At 44.8% G+C, this 19,990-nt stretch overlaps 3 protein-coding genes and 1 long non-coding RNA gene across 8 annotated transcripts in view; 1 reads left to right on the plus strand and 3 right to left on the minus strand.

Moving 5' to 3' along the window:
• LOC131882580 (homeobox protein engrailed-2-A-like) lies at window positions 1-7,886 on the minus strand. 2 transcript variants are annotated; one of them, XM_059229775.1, is made up of 2 exons: window positions 7,488-7,886; window positions 1-573 (listed from the first exon to the last, which is right to left on the minus strand). In XM_059229775.1, exons 1-2 carry the CDS (start codon window positions 7,672-7,674, stop codon window positions 197-199), a joined length of 564 nt encoding a protein of 187 aa, XP_059085758.1. In that variant the 5' UTR covers window positions 7,675-7,886; the 3' UTR covers window positions 1-196. The 2 variants fall into 2 exon arrangements, 1 of the variants encoding a protein (XP_059085758.1); XR_009373502.1 differs by lacking the exon at window positions 7,488-7,886 and adding an exon at window positions 6,691-6,957 and having other exon boundaries at window positions 433-573.
• A 2,376-nt stretch (window positions 7,887-10,262) lies between these two features.
• On the minus strand, window positions 10,263-12,051 carry LOC131880956 (uncharacterized). The gene is made up of 2 exons (XR_009373311.1): window positions 11,965-12,051; window positions 10,263-11,745 (listed from the first exon to the last, which is right to left on the minus strand). It is a non-coding gene; the product is annotated as an uncharacterized LOC131880956 (long non-coding RNA).
• A 2,372-nt stretch (window positions 12,052-14,423) lies between these two features.
• Window positions 14,424-17,708, minus strand: LOC131883740 (segmentation polarity homeobox protein engrailed-like). The gene is made up of 2 exons (XM_059231321.1): window positions 16,069-17,708; window positions 14,424-14,737 (listed from the first exon to the last, which is right to left on the minus strand). Exons 1-2 carry the CDS (start codon window positions 16,949-16,951, stop codon window positions 14,424-14,426), a joined length of 1,197 nt encoding a protein of 398 aa, XP_059087304.1. The 5' UTR covers window positions 16,952-17,708.
• A 1,730-nt stretch (window positions 17,709-19,438) lies between these two features.
• Window positions 19,439-19,990, plus strand: part of LOC131877354 (nascent polypeptide-associated complex subunit alpha-like) — a 1,605-nt gene continuing 1,053 nt past the window's right edge. Inside the window, exons 1-2 of one of the 4 annotated variants that reach the window (XM_059222987.1) lie at window positions 19,439-19,514; window positions 19,907-19,967. In XM_059222987.1, the coding sequence (XP_059078970.1) occupies window positions 19,926-19,967 (42 nt within the window). In that variant the 5' untranslated portion in view covers window positions 19,439-19,514; window positions 19,907-19,925. Of the gene's footprint in view, window positions 19,515-19,603; window positions 19,652-19,892; window positions 19,968-19,990 lie in introns of those variants that run through there. The other 3 variants (XM_059222995.1, XM_059223005.1, XM_059223012.1) reach the window with 3 other exon arrangements.

The following is a 19,990-nucleotide window of genomic DNA, read 5'->3' on the forward strand; positions in this document are numbered from 1 at the left end:
GACTCTTTATTTCCAATGAACTCTTCAACTTCTACTGTGGTGGCTGAGCTCCAAGAGCATTTCATAAGTTAGTGACTCTGTGGTCTTGCGGCTTTTCGAATTGTAGAGTATAATGTCACTAAGATACTGCATATGTATATGTATGCCTCTTGAGCCAAAGGCTCCGGACTAATAGAAAGAGTTCATAAATTAGATTTCATATTAAGTTGGGGTGAGCAACTTGTCGGGCCTTTTTCATCTTGGCTCGTTTGTTCTGAAACCAGATTTTCACTTGATTCTCGGTGAGCCCTAAGCTCTGGGCCAGACTGGATCTTCGGCTCTCGGTGAGATAACGGTTTGTGCGAAACTCATTTTGCAGACGTTTTAATTGCTCGGTGCTGAAAGCAGTGCGAGGTCTCTTATCATGAGAAAATGATAATGACGATGAAGAAGAAGAAGAAGAAGAAAAAGAAGAAGGAGAGGAGGAAGAAGAAGAATCTTGGTGGGGGATGACTTGGACCTTCTTCTTCGTCTCTTTCTCAGGTTTGGACGGCTGAGTTCTTCGGTCCAGTTTGGATTTTCGTGCTCGACTTCCTTGAGAGAGAAACGTCAAATTTGTCATTAAAATAGCCAACCATCTGATATGCAGGTTAGTCTCAATTGGTCTTTCAGGCAGGCTGTCATTGTGTGTACTGCATAATTAATTGAATCATATTTGCAAAAGAGGCTCTTTTTTTATCGCTCTCTGATCTCTTCATTTGCCTGTTCGCGGTTTTGCTTTGAGCTTTGATGACTACCAAGTAGAACGCTTTGAATAAACGCCACCATTCTGAAAATGGTCCCGGTGCGATTTAGGAGCAAGATTCATCACTACTAACGAGATGGCTCGCCAAACCACCAGCCCAGTCCGAGTTAGGACTAACCGACCGTAACAGCCATGAGAACTCGTTGGGCCAGCAAAACCAACTTCATTTCGACTTGGCAAATGTGTCCATCATGTGTGCGGACTGTGTACCATGAAGCACTCCATACAACGAGCGAGAACAGTCCAGCCCACCCTACCAGGCTCATTCACCATGTCATTGAAATGATCTTTTGGCAACTTGATTTCAAATTTAGAACCTATTTCAAGCTAGTTACCCTTCCAGTAAACACAGGCATGCCAAGAAGATCTAGGCGCGGTCGAAATCATCACTAAGATCCCCACAGGATTGGCCGGCCAAGTAAAAAATCCGACTAAGGAAGAAATGGACCACCCTGATTGGAAAACTGGTTAGCAAGCTTGTAGATCTGTCTGTTCCTCCTAATTGAATGGTCATATCATCAATAGCTAGAACTTGTTTAGCTTTGTACGGATGGTATAACTTTTAACTGTAGGTCTTCGACGTCGACATGGTCTAAGCCAATCAGAGACGAATAGGGATCGAAAAAGAGGATCTGAAGATCAGCATAACTAGCTCCACCTGAGTCTTTTATCAAATGGGAAAAGATTCATATGTTACATAGGGAGGGTAGCACGCTAGCGATGCTCGAATGCGACCCAACTCCCTTCCCATCTCGCTATCAACTGTTCGGACGACCAAGTGGATTAATGAATATCTGACGAGGGTTATACCGATTAACAATCCTGAATAGAACGCTAGAACGAAACGAACAAAATGAGGATTCGCATCTGTGTGCTGAGTGTGAGATGTTCCACAGAAGTAGCTGAGCGGTTGTTCTCCAGTTCATAAGAGGTGGTAGTGAGACCAGAAGTCGGTCGTCTTGTCTTATCTTGATTTTCTCTCCCCGCAGACCACACACAGCAAGCATCCCATGTGATACTCCACCTTGTAAATCCACAATTCATGAGGCAGGAAAGAGAAGAAGAAAAAAATAGAAAGAACCCGGAATGAAAGTGATGCTGAACACGCATGGCAAGGTCAATGAGCTTGTGGACTGTTTGACCGTAGTAGGTCGGTTTATGGCCACTAAGATGACCCGTGATTTCAGGATCTCGATCGCTCGTCAAACCAACCAGCTCGTTTGGGATGTTCCGGTATCTTTCAATTAGATACAGCTCATAATGCTAATAGAGTTGTTGGACTTGAACAGTTCGAGTTTGGCCACTTTTCGTGGTAATAATAAGCATGACCGATGCAAAGGTGCTGTTAAGGTCGAGGTAATGCTGTACACTAAAAGCGAACTCGACCACAAATGCTCATTTAGCCATCATCTGGGTCTTTTCCAAGCATTCTTGGGTCTGAACCCGAGCTTCAAGCTCGAACGTTTGGTGTAGGAAGAATGGGCTAGATTTTCAGATGGACATGACCACCAAGGAAAGGCACTTTCATGAAGAAGAATAATTAATTGGGTGGTATGTCCTGTACGTCTTGATCAAGGGCCACTTCAAGTTTCTGGGGAAGAGGGCTTGTGTTCTTTTTTTTTCCTCTTCATATTCTTGAGCGGTGCCCTTCTCCACGACCAAACGGATTGTTTTCCTCGTTATGGTTGAGGGCTCTCGATTGAGAGAAACTGTGCAATGACCATAATTGAAATTTCATGCCTGCTCCATTACAATTGGACCGAGAGGCGTGTCCATTCTCCCACCTCCTTTTTCGCTCTCGTTATCCGCCTTTGCTGCGTTGTTCCCTCCCTTCAACAAACAGACTGGCAATAATCCCAATACTTGAAACTAACGCTCTCTCTCTCTGGCTCTTTCTGGCTCTTTCGCTCATACTCACTCACTCACTCATTCGGTGTCTTTCTTTCCAAGTCCGTGGATATCGAACAGCTTGTCCAATCTCCAACGATACGCGTCTCCAGCATTGGCCAGCCAAATTCTTGAATCTAATCATTGAGACAAGCCAGCAAGCCATCCAGCCAGTGAGGCAGGCAGTCTCTGTTTAGTTCACAGTGATGATCGCCCTGAATTGGATGGGCTGAGACCATTCCTCTTCAATCCTCCGAGGAGTTTGTGGGCTGATCGACTAAATTGATTCTTTAACTGAACCGGGGGGGTTGAGCTCGTTACGAATTTCCAAAGCCAATCTTCTTCTCCTTCAACGTGGACGTCGAAGGCGACTGCTTTATCCACATCGATCCAAGCAAGCTCGTTGACGTCGACGTCGTCATCATCACGAATGACGTCGGTGATGGTGTGTGTGTGCGTGTGTTTGAGTGCAGTCTTTGTTGTTGTTGTTGTTGTTGTTGATGTTGTTGCTCGTAGGGGATGGAGTTTAGCGTTTGGCTTTTGGAGGTTTAGAATTGGAAGTAAGTGGCTTCCAGCCAACACTGCTGACTCTCTGAAGTCTGAATGAATAAGGAGAGGGAGAGCCGTGCCTTGTGCTGCGGGTTTGCGGGGTCCCCTTCTGACTTTGGCCGTCATCAGTATGTTGATGATATGATCATTGTCGGATGGCAAGTCATTGTCTATGCTGAATATAAAACATTTCAAATCTTTAACGCTCTCCAGCATCCATCCGACCCAAACCCTTGCCGAGTGCCCTCAAACCATTGACCAAAGACCTCTGAACATATGGATAAGTGCCAGTTGAGGCTCGCTTTTTTGTGTCTACAACCATCGTAGCTTTCGATAGGCCACTTATAACAAGGGCAAGGGAAGATGCCTGATTTGGAATAATCCATGATTTCCTTTATGTCCAGATATTTCGAGGTCCATGACTAGACATTTACGGAACAATGGTTGAATTAGTAACTCCGCCTGAATTGGTGAAACATGTCTTGGTCCTATTCTATAAATACCTTGATAATCGGATTATATTCTGATATGTGAACGACTTGTTTGATGTTGTCTGGTCAGAAAATGGCATATGAAGTTTCAACATAATGAGTCAATGCCCTTTTTTAAATGAACTAAATAGTCCGTAGATGAGTGACCTGACTGCGTTTTAAATATTTCTTTTAACGCTCATCATCACAGTGTCATAAACAAATGCTAATGTAGTTTACATTGAATTGATTCAACACGACTTGAAACATTTTCCCTCAGTTTGGAAGTCCAATTGCTTTCCCTTCACGATGAAATGTGTTCAACCTGAGAGGTTACAACACAATGGATAGATAATTTCATAAAAATGGATAGACAGCATGAATCTACATCGATTATTCTTCCCTGGTAGGATATTATGAAAATGCTAACTAGTCCTTTTGTTGTCATCTTTGTCATGGAAAGGCATTAAAACGTGACGCAATTTCCTCGGTGCAGAGCATGCATGTACCAGGACCTTCTTTCTCCTCCTCCTCCTTCTCCTCCTCCTCTTTATCATCGCCATGAGTCTCATAGCACTCTGTAAATGTGTCTACTTTCTGAATCTTTTCTAACCCACCAACCAACTTGGTGTCTATCTACCTATCTCATTCAAGTAATTAAGAGCAGTGCTCCCTCTTTTCACCCGCTTTTCATTGGTCGGTTCCCAGGGAGTTCAATTGGCACTCTTTTCAGATCTCATCCATCCATCCATCCTTCCATATTCACCCTGGATGGGATTGAATTCAGTTTCGGTCGATTCAATACAAAGATTCATTTCCTCACGACCGATTGGCCTCGAAGGTTGATGAGAAGGAGGAGGAGCAGGAGGAGGAGGAGGAGGAGGTGGTGGTAGTGGTGGTGGCAGTGATGACGGTAAGGTGATAGGTACAGAAAATTGACTTTTGGAAATGAGTTTTGACGCACAAATATCCACTCTACCACCACGCACGACCAGGAACCAGTGCAACAAAGAAAGTTGTGAGAGGGAAATGACATTCTCACAATTAATTAATTACCTTGATGAGGTGGCTGCTCAGGGGCAAATTTGAACCAATTGTTTGTCCTGGCTTCTTCCTCAAACCAGGCGGAGACATGGTTTCGCGTACTATCTACCACTACGATTCTACGAGCCCACGACTAACTCCCACTGACTGCCACACATTACTTACTCCAAGCTGTGTGCAACGACGTGTGAGGAAGGCAATTCAATTAAACTTTGTCATTTGATCAAGTCTAGAACAATGTATCATGATGATGAGATTGCCCATAGCCCTTCTTCGCTGCCTCCCCTTGATTAGACAGTGCCGGCTTCAAATCGTGGACATCGTGAGGATCTACCACCAAAGGAAAACACAGACCACCTGAACAACACAACCAACATCAAAATCACTCTTGAGAGGAGTCGCAGGCAAATTAACGCACAAGAACACCGGGATATAACGAAGGAATCTTGTCAAGGCTCAACCTTAATGGCCGCAACCAACCGGTGCATTAAATTGGCCAAATAAAGATCTTTTGAATTCACGACGCGTCAGTGTAACATCGCTATACGACTCACACCTTCATTGGTGTTCGGTTGGGCAGAGATTAAGACAGGCTCTGGCACTCGATTCAAAGCCGACAATTTGAGCTATTTCATTGGAATTAACCTGGTATGATATCTCAATTACCCAACGATCTTCTCGGTCGGGATCTGTGCGAATCAAAATGAAGAGCATTCAGAAACCTTCCTATTTCCTTGACGGAAGCACGCAGAATTACGATTCGAAGATCTTGAAGAGGTTCTGACTGACTTCCCCTACTTCTATTAATGCAGGCACATATTTCCAAAGGGTTGAGTTCGATTGGAAGTGGGCCAGAAGGAGAAAGGAAAGAGACAGATAAGCGAATGACGTGCGTGGTGTTTGGCCATCACATTCCTGGGCACCTCTCAAGCAAGCAAGACGACTGGTAATTGGCCTTTCTTATTTGATAATGCCTTATTTCATTGTTATCTACCGCCAAGTAGAGTGGGCAATCAATGCAATTAAAACTCGAACAAGGGCTGCTATCACCACTGCTGCTGCTGCTGCTACAGGTGGTCCTTCTGGTTTATGTACTACGTACTGGGAACAAGGAGCTGGCTGGCTTTGACGGGTGATATGGATGGATGGATGGATGGCACTGGTCAAGCCTTTTTAAGCTCATTAATTAGTTGGATTAGATCTTCTTGAGAAGTAGAACAATCCCATAATTTCTCTACACGTTTCATTTACTAGCGATGTGGACATGAATGGTGGGAGCGGGACCACCGGGATGGCCATCATCAACAGTGTAAAAATTTATTTAGCCTACTCTGTGTAGATATGATTAAAACACACCGCCCAACCCAATTGCAGATTACGAATATGGAAAAGGGTCAGACATGTAGAGTTAGTCACATGAGGAACTGTTATCCACTCGTTGAAAGCCTACGTACATGAGAATTGCATTTCCCAAATGAACACAAGTTACCCGTTCAAACAGTTCGATTTGTACAAGCCAAGGGCTTCTAGAAATATTCTCTCGATGTCTGTGAAGGAGCATACCGAGAAAGTCACAGAGAGACGACACATTACTATCCATTTACCACAGAGTTGGATTCGGAGGTCCATGTTTGAAATGTGACAATATCATGAAACATTACCTCCGATTGACAATAGTCTAAGGCCATAACCTTCTTCATTCCACCATAACCAATTGAACAATCTAAAGTGAATGCTTTCAAAGCAAACAACAAAACAGCTATCATCTTTCATTTCATTCAAATGACAAAATATTGATTCAAAGTAGGAGTAAGAGGCCAATTTGTTCCACAAACTTTTTGAAACTTCGAAAAATCTGCGTCCCTTTCCCTTGACAAGCTAGGCATCCCCATAAGTCTACAAATTGGAAATCATGGCTGACTGCTGTCCTATCCCCTAACAACAAAATGATAGTACCGCAACAGCCCCGTCCATTTCTCCAGTTGTCCGGCCTCTATGGTAAAGCTCCTTCTTCTGCTTGCATTGGCAATGGTGCGTTCGTACTGTACTACATAGTATGTGTATGAAGTTTGAAGCCGAAGCTACACACATTGGTTATTCTCTGGCCGCTAGAGACTAACCGTGGAGAGCATGGTACCGGTGACTGAGAAAGAAGCTGAAACACTTCAAAGAAAACGAAGTCATTGAGGATTCAGACCACACATCCGACTCAGCAGGAATACCGCCATTAGAGTACGGGACTAAACCTAGCCACTTAGTTCCAAAATAAATGCAAGAGAGGGAGAGGAAAATCTCGAGACCATTAACAACGAGACATATGGACAAAACCTGCCTAACTCACTTTAGATAGACAAGCAGTACGACATTCTGTGGATGACCCTGCAATATTGGTTTACGCTCTTCTAAGATCCTTTTGTAACGATACGATTTGGCCTTTTCTTCTGTCTCATCTATAGAGTAATGCTGTGATGGAAATGGGACATTTTCAACGATGGATTATCCACCGTAGAGGTTGTAATTCGGATTGCTCGTTCCCACCGTTCTTAAGAAGAGTCCCGTTCTCACACCTATTGAGAACTCTACTTAAAGCTCAATCTCGCGATGGTTTTACTGCTCTTTTAACATTTATTGCCACAAACGGACTCGTTGCTCTCATTCTCAGTGCTCTGGATCATAAAACCAGCTACTTTTGGCAAGCCAATCAGTGCCGAGAGCAAGGAAAATGGAAAATAAACAATCCCTTTCGAACTCACCTGAGGAAGGTCGATCTGAATACCGCGTGCAAAAGATCCAGGCTGGCAAGTTGTAATTGAAGGCTATCGAGGGTTTGGGATCCTTTCTAGCCTTGGTCTTCGGCTGATCCGGCTTTAGAATTTCTTCAATGGTGAACTTCAACCCTTTGGGCTGGATATCCCCTAAGGGTGGCTGAATTGGTTCCATGTCTCACGGATATCACTGCCAAACTGAAGACACATGACCGATCAAGGTGGATGAGATGCCAATGTCAGTGGAGCTTCATATCGTCTTCAATGCTAATGACTAGGAAGCAGGACTGTTATCTTCTAAATCTGGTCGCAAATTGAGTTGCTCAAGAGTCAAAAAGGAAAGAAATGGCTTGCCCACATTCAAAGACGTACAGTACGTACTCTAGTTGGTAGGGCACTGTTGTAGTTTGCTTGCTTTGAGCTTGTGCACTCAAGAATGGCTCTGTGTATGTGTGTGTGTGTGTGTGTGTGCGTAAGTGAACCAGGAGTTCGGTGGTATGGTTGGTAGTGGTTGTTCTTGAGATCTTCTTCATGAAGATATGGCGCTTTTGGTTGGGTTACATGGCGAACAAGTTGACTTGATTCCCTTTTCTCCACGGTCCACCTTGTCCAATGCGTAATGGGAGAACGAACGTGTATGAAGCAGAGATGTTGAAGCAGCTACTTCATGGAACATAAAAAGTAAACCAACCCAGTTTATGGGCGATGTTGTGAGTTGGAAAAAATAACCTTGACAAGTGACTTTGCCACTTTGAGCCTGGTTCGAAGGTATTAATTGCTTAGCAAAGCCCTCACACTTGCTCCAATTAGACAAGACAAATTGTTTTGAAACTCGAAAAACTATGCAAAATATCCACACGGCTACAAAAACAATCATTAATTTCATTCCTTTTCAAGCCAAAGCCAGAGCCTAATAGACGAACTTTCGGAGAGGCCAACGGGTTTTCAGGGTGGATCGAACTTTAGTTTAGTTGAACGGGTCCCATCCTGACATAGAAACGAGCATAATCTTGCCACCCAGGAGAAAACGCGAGAAAAACTTGAACATAAAAATTCCAATCTTTCCCCTCCTTTTACCTATCCAGTAACTTCCACACGTGCCTGCCTGCCTGCCTGCCTGCCTGCTTGCCTGCCTGCCTCTTAGATTTGAGTTGCTCCGGTTGTTCTCGGTCGAAAGAGTTGACTCAAGATTTCATCTCAAAATTGACAGATCATAATTTCCATCCCATGATCCCAAGTTTTACGGTGTTTGCTCAAAACTTTCTATCGGCTCAGCTTGGCTCTTGGAACGAACGACTGCTCATTTCCTACTCAAATCAAATCACCCACCCTTTTCTCGCCCGCACCACAGAGCTTGTGGCAACAAGCGATATTGAAATTCTTAACAGTTCATTTGTGTAGTGTCAAGATTTATCCGTTATGCACAGACACACGCTCGGCCGCTCAAGGGAGCTTAACAGAATTAATGGTCGCCTTATCGCCCTTGTACAGACCCTTAAATTGTCCCATAATTGATGCTAAAAACTGAGGGAGATTAACCCGCTCGGAGAGTGTTCACTGTTCTTTTTCTTTGGGGGGAGATCAAGTCGAGTCAGCTGCATTGGGTCCAATTTCAGTGGCGCTCTTAAAAAAGTTCATGTTCCCGGGGAGTTGGGAGTAAAATGAAGTGGAAAACTGATACCTGGGCTAAGATAGTTGCCTCGACGGGTGACACACTTTTAATGAGGCGCAGACAAAAACATATTCCTCATTAGTCATTACACGTTCGGTGAGCTTCAAAACGTGCTTCAAAGACTTCGTCTTCCATCTACAAAACTCACCTTTGGGTATTGATTGAAGTCTATGAATGGCGAAGAAGCTAAAAAATGATTGGACTTTGAATCAATGCAATGACGACTGACCACCCATTGTGAGCCGGAGATTTGGGTGTCTAATTCTCAGGCAAAAACATTGACCGAAATCCTCGATAAGCGTCAACGAGATGCTATCGTGGTTTCCTAGGTAGCAATGAATTATTGAGAGGTCTTCTAAAATTTAACTCCAAAGTAGTCCGCTCAATCAAGTAGTCTCTGACGTAGCTTAGTAGGAGTGCATGGTACATGTACAATGTAGTTACTGCACTATCTTAGTATGTTCCGAGAGGAAAGACAGAAGCGAGCCGATCTGTCGTCAGTCCCAACATCGTCACATCGCCCACTAACTGACCGACCCACCGACCGACCCACCGACCGACCGACCGATCGACTGACTGACCGACGAGACTCTCTCTATCAATCTTGTGATCTTTTGGCTTCCAATTTCTTTCAAACGAATGTCGTTCCTCCTAGGTTTGGCTACTCAGATCAGAACCTTTACAAGAAAGGCTCCTTGGAGAAGTCTCAACAAGTCATGAGGGTTGCCATGGCCAAGACGGAAGCGTACCCACCTGTAAATACAACCCTATAGATCCATACAACGTATAAAAGAAATAGGGAAAAACCTTCACTTCGGCTCACTCTCTCTCTCTCTCCTTCCTTCTCGTGTAAGTAGCACTAATGAGCACCTCAATGTTTAGGAACTTTTTTTATGAGTTGTGCCTCATCCCTGTAAGTGGTTAGTGGTGGGACAAGCACCAACCATGGCCACCAATAATGATGTCGCCCAAGGCTTTTGTGGAGAGATGTCACTTGGATAAAGTGCAAAAAGCACTTTTCATCAAAAGGAGTCGGAACTAAAGCTAAACTAATGTGTCTATTCAATTTGAGGTGTTCATGAGACGGAACATGTGAATAGGGCGAGTCTAATTATTCTCAAGCTTTATATTTGCACTTCTCTGACATGATTTTAATGACTTGAAAGACCTCCTTCATGCAAAACGAAAATCTGAAACTATTCCCTACAGAATGATTAAAAGAGTCAAGCAAAGACAGTATTCCGACTGGACTTGGAATTCAGTCGAGGTACAATGGACATGCCTTTCCATATCAATCGACAAGCTAAAAAAGTGATTTATCTATTTGACATTGAGATATCGCTTCGGACTGGGTATGGCGGATGAAAGGCAAACATGTCATTTTTCCACCATCTTTATCCCTCGCACAGATGCTGATGGTATGAACATATGTGCTGGATGAGGAGAACGTAAGCGTGTGACGGCCGATTGGATTGAACTTAGTGGGGCTCTGATGGAAAGTAGATCCCCGAAACCTTCCGCACAAGGTTGAGGTTGAGGCTGTTGGCAATGATCATGATGATGATGGCAATCGAGATGGACGAGAGGATGGTGGAGTTCGTCGTCGCCGTATCGCCCCCCCCCCTCCCCCCACACACACCTGAACCGCTGAATAGTGGATATCGGAGTTGCTTGGGTGAATAGACTGACTTAACGAGCACGTCTCGCTCGCAACTCAGGCCATGATTGCTCTTTTTCCAAGCTTGAACAAGAGATTGGTTTTGCTCTCGTTCGTTTGCCCAGAAAACACCTCAATTAATGTATTTCTGCACTTGGAGGAATGCATTCCCATCGGGATGAACCATAAAATCCGGCGCCGACCCCAAGACCTAGAACACTAGGACCAAAACGGTCTTGATTCTTGAACACACACATACTGACTATGCATACAGTACTGTACGTATCGTATATATGTAGACAGACACTCGTCATAACGATGAATGTGCGAGCGGAAAATCATCCGTCTCATTACTGGGAATAGCAGAGATATTCCTTGGGCCGCACACAGACCACACACGAGTGGTCTAAATAGGATCAGTCTCAATGCCCATCCATTCTGGATGAGGTCTTCGTACTAGATACAGTTCCGGGCAGCTAGCTCTCTTTAGACGGACACCCCCCTTTGCTCTCTTCTCTGTATGTTCCGTCGTTTTTGGTCCCGGGATGATTCGCCCGAAGAATGAAGAAGAATGAGTTCGGCATTCCTCGGGATTAGCATGACTCACACATTATTGTCAATTTTTGAAAAATGATGGATATTCTCCTGTGAGAGAAAGTATCCTGTCATTCATTCCCTTCCCAGGTTCTCCAGACTGAGTTAAGATGGCTTCGGAGGATGATGGCCCTCTTTGTGGGTGAGGCAAGGCAGCAAGAGAGAACAGGGGTTAATGAGTGTTGTGCCAGGGGCGGTCATCTTCTCCATAATCAATCCTCTATTTAAATCTGGCAGTGGAACCTCAACCTCAAGCTCCTCATATTCAGGAACTCGGTTCGCTTATCGGAAATCATGAATTCCCGTATTGAGAGAGGACAGTCCTAGAAACGGACTGTAACTCTTGTATTAAGTTGTACGGGTTTATATGCGTCCATGGATCAAAGGCAGCTACATATGCGACTGTCTCCACAGTGCTCCCTCAAGGCTGCCATGGGACGAGAAATTGTGAACAATTGGATCAGAAGAACCCATTCGTCTAGCTGAGTCCAGGGAATTAAGAGAGAGAGAGAGAGAATTTCGAGATGGCTTTCCATACGTACCAACTCCAAACCCTCCGCACATTTTATACTGGATCGTTTTGGTTCTAAACGCCGAGTACATTACGGTTGGGATCAGCTGCCAACCCACCACCCATCAGTGACCAAGGAGGCCAAAACGTGAAACGCTCGGGGTTGTGGCTGTAACAAAGACGAAGGGCTGCCATGTGGCCCTTTCTTCCTGCCCCAAAACAGCCGTTTTTTTTTCTCTCGGCTGCACTTTTTGTGAAGTCAATTTAGTGGAAAAGAGGGAAATTGAAAAAGCCTCCTTCTTCCTCACAAGAGATAACTTATTTCCCAACCCCCCAACTATCGACCAACAACAGCATGAGGGCAAGTTAGAAGGGACGTGTTTTTTTTTGACTAGTGAGGTCTTTTGCGAAGGGATTCGCTTCTCTGACTTATCAAAGGGAAATTCAAAAAGAAACATATCCTGTTGTTCTCTCTCTCCCTATCAATCCGTCTTAAAGTTTGCTAAGGTTGTTCATAATTCGCAATCTCTCTCCACCCACCCACTTCACATATTCGAGACTGATCATAATCATAATATGTGCACGAACTACGTAAGTACGCACTGTTCTTATGTACGCCAGTTCTTAATAGCAAGTTCTATGTTGTTCGAACCCCATCAGAGATCGGCCATTTAGATCACTTGCGTGTGGTTGTTACTGCATGTGTGCAAATAGAAATCGTTGTTGGGTGTGTATGTAGGTAAAGAGCAGTGCTCTGTTGTACGTATGTGTTCGAAGCTCCGAGGGGATTTAGTTTGTGATTCCGTCTTCCTCTCAAGTCAGCATGTATTATCTGTACCGATTCTCCGCCACTATCGCTGTCGTTGTCGTGACTTTCACTTGAACAAATGCGGCCAAAGTATGTGAAACAATGCGCTCGAGTAGCTTGAGTGACAACGAACGACGCTCGAAACGGAGTGTTCTATGAAATCAGAAGACCTCCCAGATCGAGAACAAAAACTATTTGTGTAATTGTACTCTCAAATTATCTCTCGGCTCTGCGTGTTCTCGCGCACTAAATGAGGTAGCAAAAGCCGAAATTGATAATGTTCCTTTGGTTGGGGCGGGTGATGGGTAGGTAATTGTGACAACAAGAATTCGAAACCACGTATCATTACTTGATGCATCCGAGAACTGGTCGTTGCGGTTCCGACTCCCGATGATAATGGGTTGCCCATTGTTTATCCGAGTAAATAAACCAGAGATGATAACTTCTCCACGAGATAAGCCGGGCTGGAATTAGCCTTCTGGTATCTCCAAAAGAATTTGAGCTCAAATCAACCAAAGAGTCCTAATGGTCTCTCTACATAGCCGTCGTTCGTGGAGCAATGAAGCTCTTTTTTTTTGCTGCCTACAGTTAGATGCTGGATTCTCCAGCTGATCCAAATGCGATCGTTCAATGTTGATTTAGCAGGAAATCAGGCATGTCTCGTTCAGTATGTGGCGAAACCGCCTCTCCCATTTCAAGCCTTAATCAGCCTCTCAATCATCAGTTCGTTTTTCGTCAACCAATTAAAGAGCTCTTCTTCATCGTCTCCAAGGCATCAAGTGGAACAGACTTCACACCAGTCATGACAGGTATATCAAATTGCTCATCCATCGAAATACGTACGAACTTCGCCAATCGGAGGGTATCACAGATTCACAAACGAAAAGCTACTCCGGAAGACACTGATTTGTAGCCCTGCTCAATCAAAACCCAGTTGCAACAATAAAGTTTGGCAAGTGTTTTAAATGACTTATATAAGTAATCACGAAGTCAAAAACATCAGTGTGTGTACGTTTTCTGATTTGGCTCTGTTGCAGAAGGGTTGAAAGCTCTGCTTGATATGATTGATTCTTTCAAACCAAGAGCATTTCAGGGTAGATATTGCATTGCTACTGTTGCTTAGGTTGGATTTGAGGGTGGATTGCGTGGTACGTTTTATGTTCTGCTCGTTCTCGTTCGTTCATGTCCAATCTTTTGTGTCGAGAATTTCTTAGATGCATTTCGACTCATTGAAAACATGGTCATCCGTGTCTTTTTCGCCCCGAGGCATTTATATGTAAGTCGACAGCGGGGCTTTGGGCATTTTTTGCAAATAGCTCTTGTGTGAACTGTGAATGCATTTCCCAATTAGAGAATGCTTAGAGAGCTACCGAACGGAGGTGGGAACAAGTGGCTCCTTCAGTAATTCTAGCCACAGCTTAAGGAATGATGAGTAGAGCATTTCTTTCTGGCGAATTCCAAAATTCCTCGGATCGGGAAGATAGCGTAAAAGAAGGTGGTTTTGCCCTCGTTGTCATGATCATCGTGATCCCTCTAAGTCTCGTGATGATGATGATGATGATGATAATGATGATAATCTTTGGGTGGTGCTTGAATTTCTCTGAATGTTGGCTCTTTTCTACGTTTCTTTCTCTTTAGTGGTGGCAAGAAGTTCTTGGCTGATCTGTCTTCAAATTGCCCTATCATTCTCGAGTCATTAAGAGACAGATATGATGAGAAGACAACATTTGTGCCAACTCGCCTTTCTGTCCGGTGCTTTTCTTGATCTTGGCGCGCTTGTTCTGAAACCAGATCTTGATCTGATTCTCGTTCAGACCGAGCTCTTGCGAGAGATTCTTCCGGCGTTCCTCCGTCAGATAGCGATTGTCCTCGAATTCGCGTTTGAGGCGGTTCAATTGCTCGGAGCTGAAGGCGGTGCGAGGTCGCTTGTCTTTGGAACGGTCGTAGGGGGTGGCGGGTGTTTTCTCGGCTTTCTTGACCTTACGGATCCGAGGACCTGCAATAAAGGCATAAAAACAGTGGGATAAGTAAGCGACTCGGACACAAAATACCAATACTAAGAGGTCGGTGCTTGACGATGTGGCGGAGCTTAGCATATTTTGAATTCTTCTGAGAAATATTTCTCGTGTACTGCTAGCGGTTTTACAATGCTAGCTAGCTATCTAGCGTAGACCTACCGAGACGATATAACAATTGAGATGTCTTTCTTTAGGATGAGAACGATAAGCCGAGTGTTTGTGCTCTGTCCTCCAGGTCAGTAAAGATCGTCTTGACCAAGCCAATTGTGGCTGGTTGGGGTGACTCGTAAGGGTGGGTTAGGTTAGTCTACACAGGTTGAGATTGGTTTGGCTAGGCAATGCCACCTCACCCTATAGTTACTACACTCTTGCCTCTTGGATTGGATGGATCAAGCACCTGATCTATTGGACACGTTGCACTAATAATAACCTACGGAGGGGTTGTGGCGTGTGTCTTGAGACTTTTTTCGTGACTTTGGTATGCAAACGATTCAATGGAGACAGGGTTGGAAATGCAAACATGGACCGCTCGAATTGGGTCGGGTTCAAAGGGGGGAGGGGGGGCAATTAATAAATTGCTTCTCCCGGTTGGAGACATTCCCCGAGAAAGTTTAGGAATGCCATAGATTCGGGGTGTTCTTTTATCCAAACGTAATTCATTACGACACCAACATGGCCGCTGTCAAATCAGTATCAACGGGGTACAACTGACTTCTGGAATACTTTCATAACATAATTTGTCACATGGATATTCCGGTCGAGTCCTTTAGAATGTCCCCCTCCTTTCCTTTCTTCTCAAAGATGTGATACAAATTCTCGAACATGGAAAACAATCGTCTTGATTCTTCAGCAAACACCGAGATGAGTTGTCACATTTTCCCATGGATTTCCAAACTTGCCATCACCCCAACTTATTTTAAGGCGACGTCGAAAGAACAAGACCACCCAGTCTATAATTCGAGGTTTGTACCGATTACCTCGATTAAGTGTGGACGACTGTTTTGCTATCCTTTATTCTGTCATTTGCCATCGTCAACCGAGCCGTCATCATAATTCTTGTTTGAAAACTTGACCATAACCAATGCTGACACCACCAACAATTATCACATTGGACGTATTGCTACATTGATTTCGGAGAGATTTACGACTTGCGTCCGTCAAACCGTCGAGCTACAAAACCCCTCCATGGGATCCTACGAGCCTTGTACCTTCATTCAACTATCGTACCTAACGTCGTATTGAACATGGAAATGACATTTTCGCTAAAGCCTGACATAAACATCACTGAGTAATAATACCAGAGGCTTACCGCTAGAAGGTCGATCGGAATATCGGGTACAAAACACCCAAGCCGGCCAAAGCTGGCCATTGGGACCTCGCACCATTCCCGGGGGAACATCATCGTCCTTTTTGAGATCTGGACTTTTCGAGTCACTTAATGATTTTGGGCTGCTGAGATCAACGGGTTGACTGGGGACACTCGTGTTCTTGATGACGTTCTTATTATTATTATCGTTGTTGTTGTTGTTGTTGATGTGATTGTTGTTACTGCTAGTACTGTTGTGGTGATTATTGCTACTGTGGAAGCTATGGTGTCTCGAATTGCCAATGCCACTAACAAGATGATTTGAATCCTCACTCCCACTTGGACTGAGCATTGGTGGCACTTCTTGCTTGATTTTGAACTCCTCATGGAGCAGTTTTTGTTGTTGCTGTTGTATTTGGCGGTGTTGATGATGGGCGGCGGCCATGCGAGCGGCAACACTGTGGAGAAAGAGCCTTTGTCCAAAACTAGGCTTCAGTATGTTGTCGATACTGAATGGAAGAACTGGCATTTGCGGGTGATGCTGATGATGCTGATGCTGCTGGTGAGGATTGTGGCTCTGGGGCAGGAATGGTTGGAACAACATGGGTGGTTGTGGAATAGTTGGCGATCCCACGGGCGATATCTGTGACATGGATGTATTGGGCGTATGTCTGGAAGAAGACGATGCCGGAGAAGGAGGAGCACTATTTGTATCATCCTCTGGATGAACAGAGGACTTAGGAGATTCTGGCGGAGGTGGGGAATCCGTGACTCTGATTTCCGGACTCCCCACCCGACTTGACGACTCTTCCACCATTTTCAAATCGGATGGACTTTGCGGATGAACCGTTTCTATCTTGCAATTTTCCTCACTCATGCTGATCATGATGTGGTGACAGTCATATGAGAACTAAATGATCCTCTTTTAGACAGCTCAATATCCTCTTGAGCGCCATGATCATCATTGCCGATGTCGTCAGTGGAGTGAGTGAGTGACTGAGTGAGTGTGAGTGAGTGTCAGTGCGCGTTTGGATCGCGGCGGCGCGTTCTCGCCTGTCTGGCTTTTCCCGCGCTCGAGATTTCGCCGCTCCGAGAGCGCGACCAATCAAGAGCCGAGCGCCACTCCAAGGGGGTCAAATGGCGATGAAACCCGACCCCATCCTCAGGCGCCTCCGTACTTCGCTGCTCTCAAGACAGGTTCTGGTGACTCCGGAGCACAGAGAGAATGAGAGCGATAATGGAGACGACAGCTCCTCCAACTTCATCAAGTCCGGGGAGGAGGGGAATAGAGATTTTTTTTGGCTTGCTTGCTTGCTTCCTTGCTTCTTCTCGACCATGCTCCACTTGGCGGGTACATCGTGTGCATCTTATCCATCGGACTAAGTGTTACTGTGTGTGCCCACTTGAGGTCGGTCCTTGCTAGAGCTTTGTGGCCAAAGTCTTTTGAGCGTGGATATACTGTCTACGACATCTCGAGATGGTAGTGTGCGCTAGTAGTACATATGCGTTCGAACTATGTAGAGAGTGCTGCTTGTGGATCGAGCTAGCTCTCAAGATCGAGTTGACTTGTGAAGTCGTCGGTGGTCGGTAACTCTGAATCATGCCCCTCAATTTGAACCTTGTCACGTCGGAGCAGACTCACCAACGCCTAGGTTGCCTTGTACACGACCTCTTTCTCCTCTTCCATGTCTTCCTCCGCAATTAAAGCATATGTATTAGCATGTAGGGAACCTTTATTCCGCCCTGAATGAAGTTTGATATCATGGACGACAAAGTCATGAAAGAAAGGAGGACTAGCTAACAAGGTAGCTAGCTAGAGTTCTTCACTCTATTAGTCAGTCTCTGGCTCGACATGGTTGGCCTCCAATTCAGAATTGGAGCTGGTCGGTTCACAACATTCAGGTCAGGTCTCGAAGGAGCTCGAGAAGGGACGGGGAATAGAGCAGTTCGTGTACCTGAGCCATCTTGATAAGGCTCGTAAGTTTATGCAGGGACTGGTATGACTGTATGACTGTACGTATGAGTCCATTCACCCAAGTCTTAATGGAGCTACCAGGTTTTTTTTGAGATATGGACCGGCCTCCCCCCAAGTCATGTCCGCGAGATTAATGCCAAAAGCACAGTCATAATCCCGGACGGAATTGCCTTATTTGGAGACTTGGGGCCATCGTGACTCGTGTTTTCTTGATTGAGTGGGCTTCTCCGAGATTTGGCATAAAACTAGCGACGCTGATCGTTTTGAGACCTAAATTTTCATCAAAAATTGGGAAATATAAGTTTACCCCATACATATATAGGTTTAGGTTTACCCCAAAAATTGGCCAGGAACATTTCCACATGGCATTACCTGGAGTGGCTCATTAGTTCAGGGTAGGCATTCTTGTTATTTCTAATCACCTTGAAAACATAAAACCATTGGGGGATCAGACGCGATATGAATACTAAATTTAATAAAACAATTTTAAGTATTTCATTTTAAATTGAAGGGAATTCCGTTCCCATTGATGGTAATGAAGGACGCAATTCTATTATGGGGGACGTTGTTTGAAATGTAAGTATTTTGTGGCATTTTCATGTGGTTGTCAGCGGAGGCAAAAAGGGCTTTGTCTAAGGGATCAAATTTCCGTTTCACTGGTCAAAGGGCTTACGTCTAAAATGTAGGTTGCGTGAATTGAGAACGTCAAATAGCTTTATTTTGCAACACTGAACTTTTTTGACAGTCAAACCGAAGGCATGACACAAAAAAAGCCAAACTTAGTAACTTTGCCATTTTACATTGAAATACATGTGCTACGGGCTGGTAACTGAAGTACGAAACGCTTGGGGCAAATTCATGGAATGATAATTATTCGACGAGAGTTCCCGGTATTTTTCTGGCCTCCAGATGGCTCTTTAATCGCGGCCATTTTATTGGTCTCTTGCCCGTGACCAATGTGGCAATTGCCGCCCTTTTGTTTCTTCTTAAAACTACATCTACTAGAGCGTTCGTGATGTCTTCAAGATTGCATTTTACTTACTCGTCAAACTCAGAATGGCTATGGGAACTTCTCCACTTCCAGTGAAAAATTGGGAGCTTTATGTTAAGCCCCGAGGTCACCTCAAGTCTCTCAAGTACAGCAGATCCAGGATCACCGCAAATCATGCCTTTTTCAGGGTGCCACTTCTGGACCCAGTCGCCCACATCTATGACCTAGCTCGATCTCGATAAATCGATCCCATTCTACCAAACATCAACCACTATCCGCGCTTTTGAGTCACATTCAATCATCAATGCAAAAAACTATTGTACCTCTATTCATCCATGTCACCGATGAATCCGTATCCAACCCCAATCCACCGTTAAATAAACTGCTTCACCTTAGTCTTATCAAGTCACTTTTCACTCCTTCTTCCTTCCCTTGCTTCGTCCACGCTGTTGTGTCTGAAAATAGACTCTGTTCTGAACTCGGGTAAGAAATCCGGCCTAATCTCGCTCATCCCCTCCGTCCAACCCTTGGGCCACATCCTTCCCCATCCTCTCCACCTCCCGCCATGCATGCCGGGCCACTGTCACGGGTTTCCAGCTTGTAATCGCTTGTTTCTAGACGTGAGATTTTGGGAACTTGATTGTGTAGAGGTTAATCACGTTGAGGTCATTATTGTTTAGCGGCATGCCCTAGAATCCAAATAAATCACGGTTATCCCGCTGCTAGTGATCCATTGGTCACTCGCTCGTTGAGGCTTGTAGGTTAGGTTAGGGACTCGGGTCGAAAATTCAGGCCATGGTTGGAAGGGGAAGCGTGAATCATAGTGTTATGGTGTAGTGTGGATTTGTAATGCTTGGGTTTGGTTTGCTTTTCAGTTGAAATCCACGTGCCACCATGCCCGAATTGACCGAAGTGTTGACCAAGCCGACCCCCGAGGTCGAAGAGGACAAGAACAATGA

Source organism: Tigriopus californicus, chromosome 1 (genome assembly GCF_007210705.1).
Source record: "Tigriopus californicus strain San Diego chromosome 1, Tcal_SD_v2.1, whole genome shotgun sequence".
Taxonomy (NCBI): domain Eukaryota; kingdom Metazoa; phylum Arthropoda; class Copepoda; order Harpacticoida; family Harpacticidae; genus Tigriopus; species Tigriopus californicus.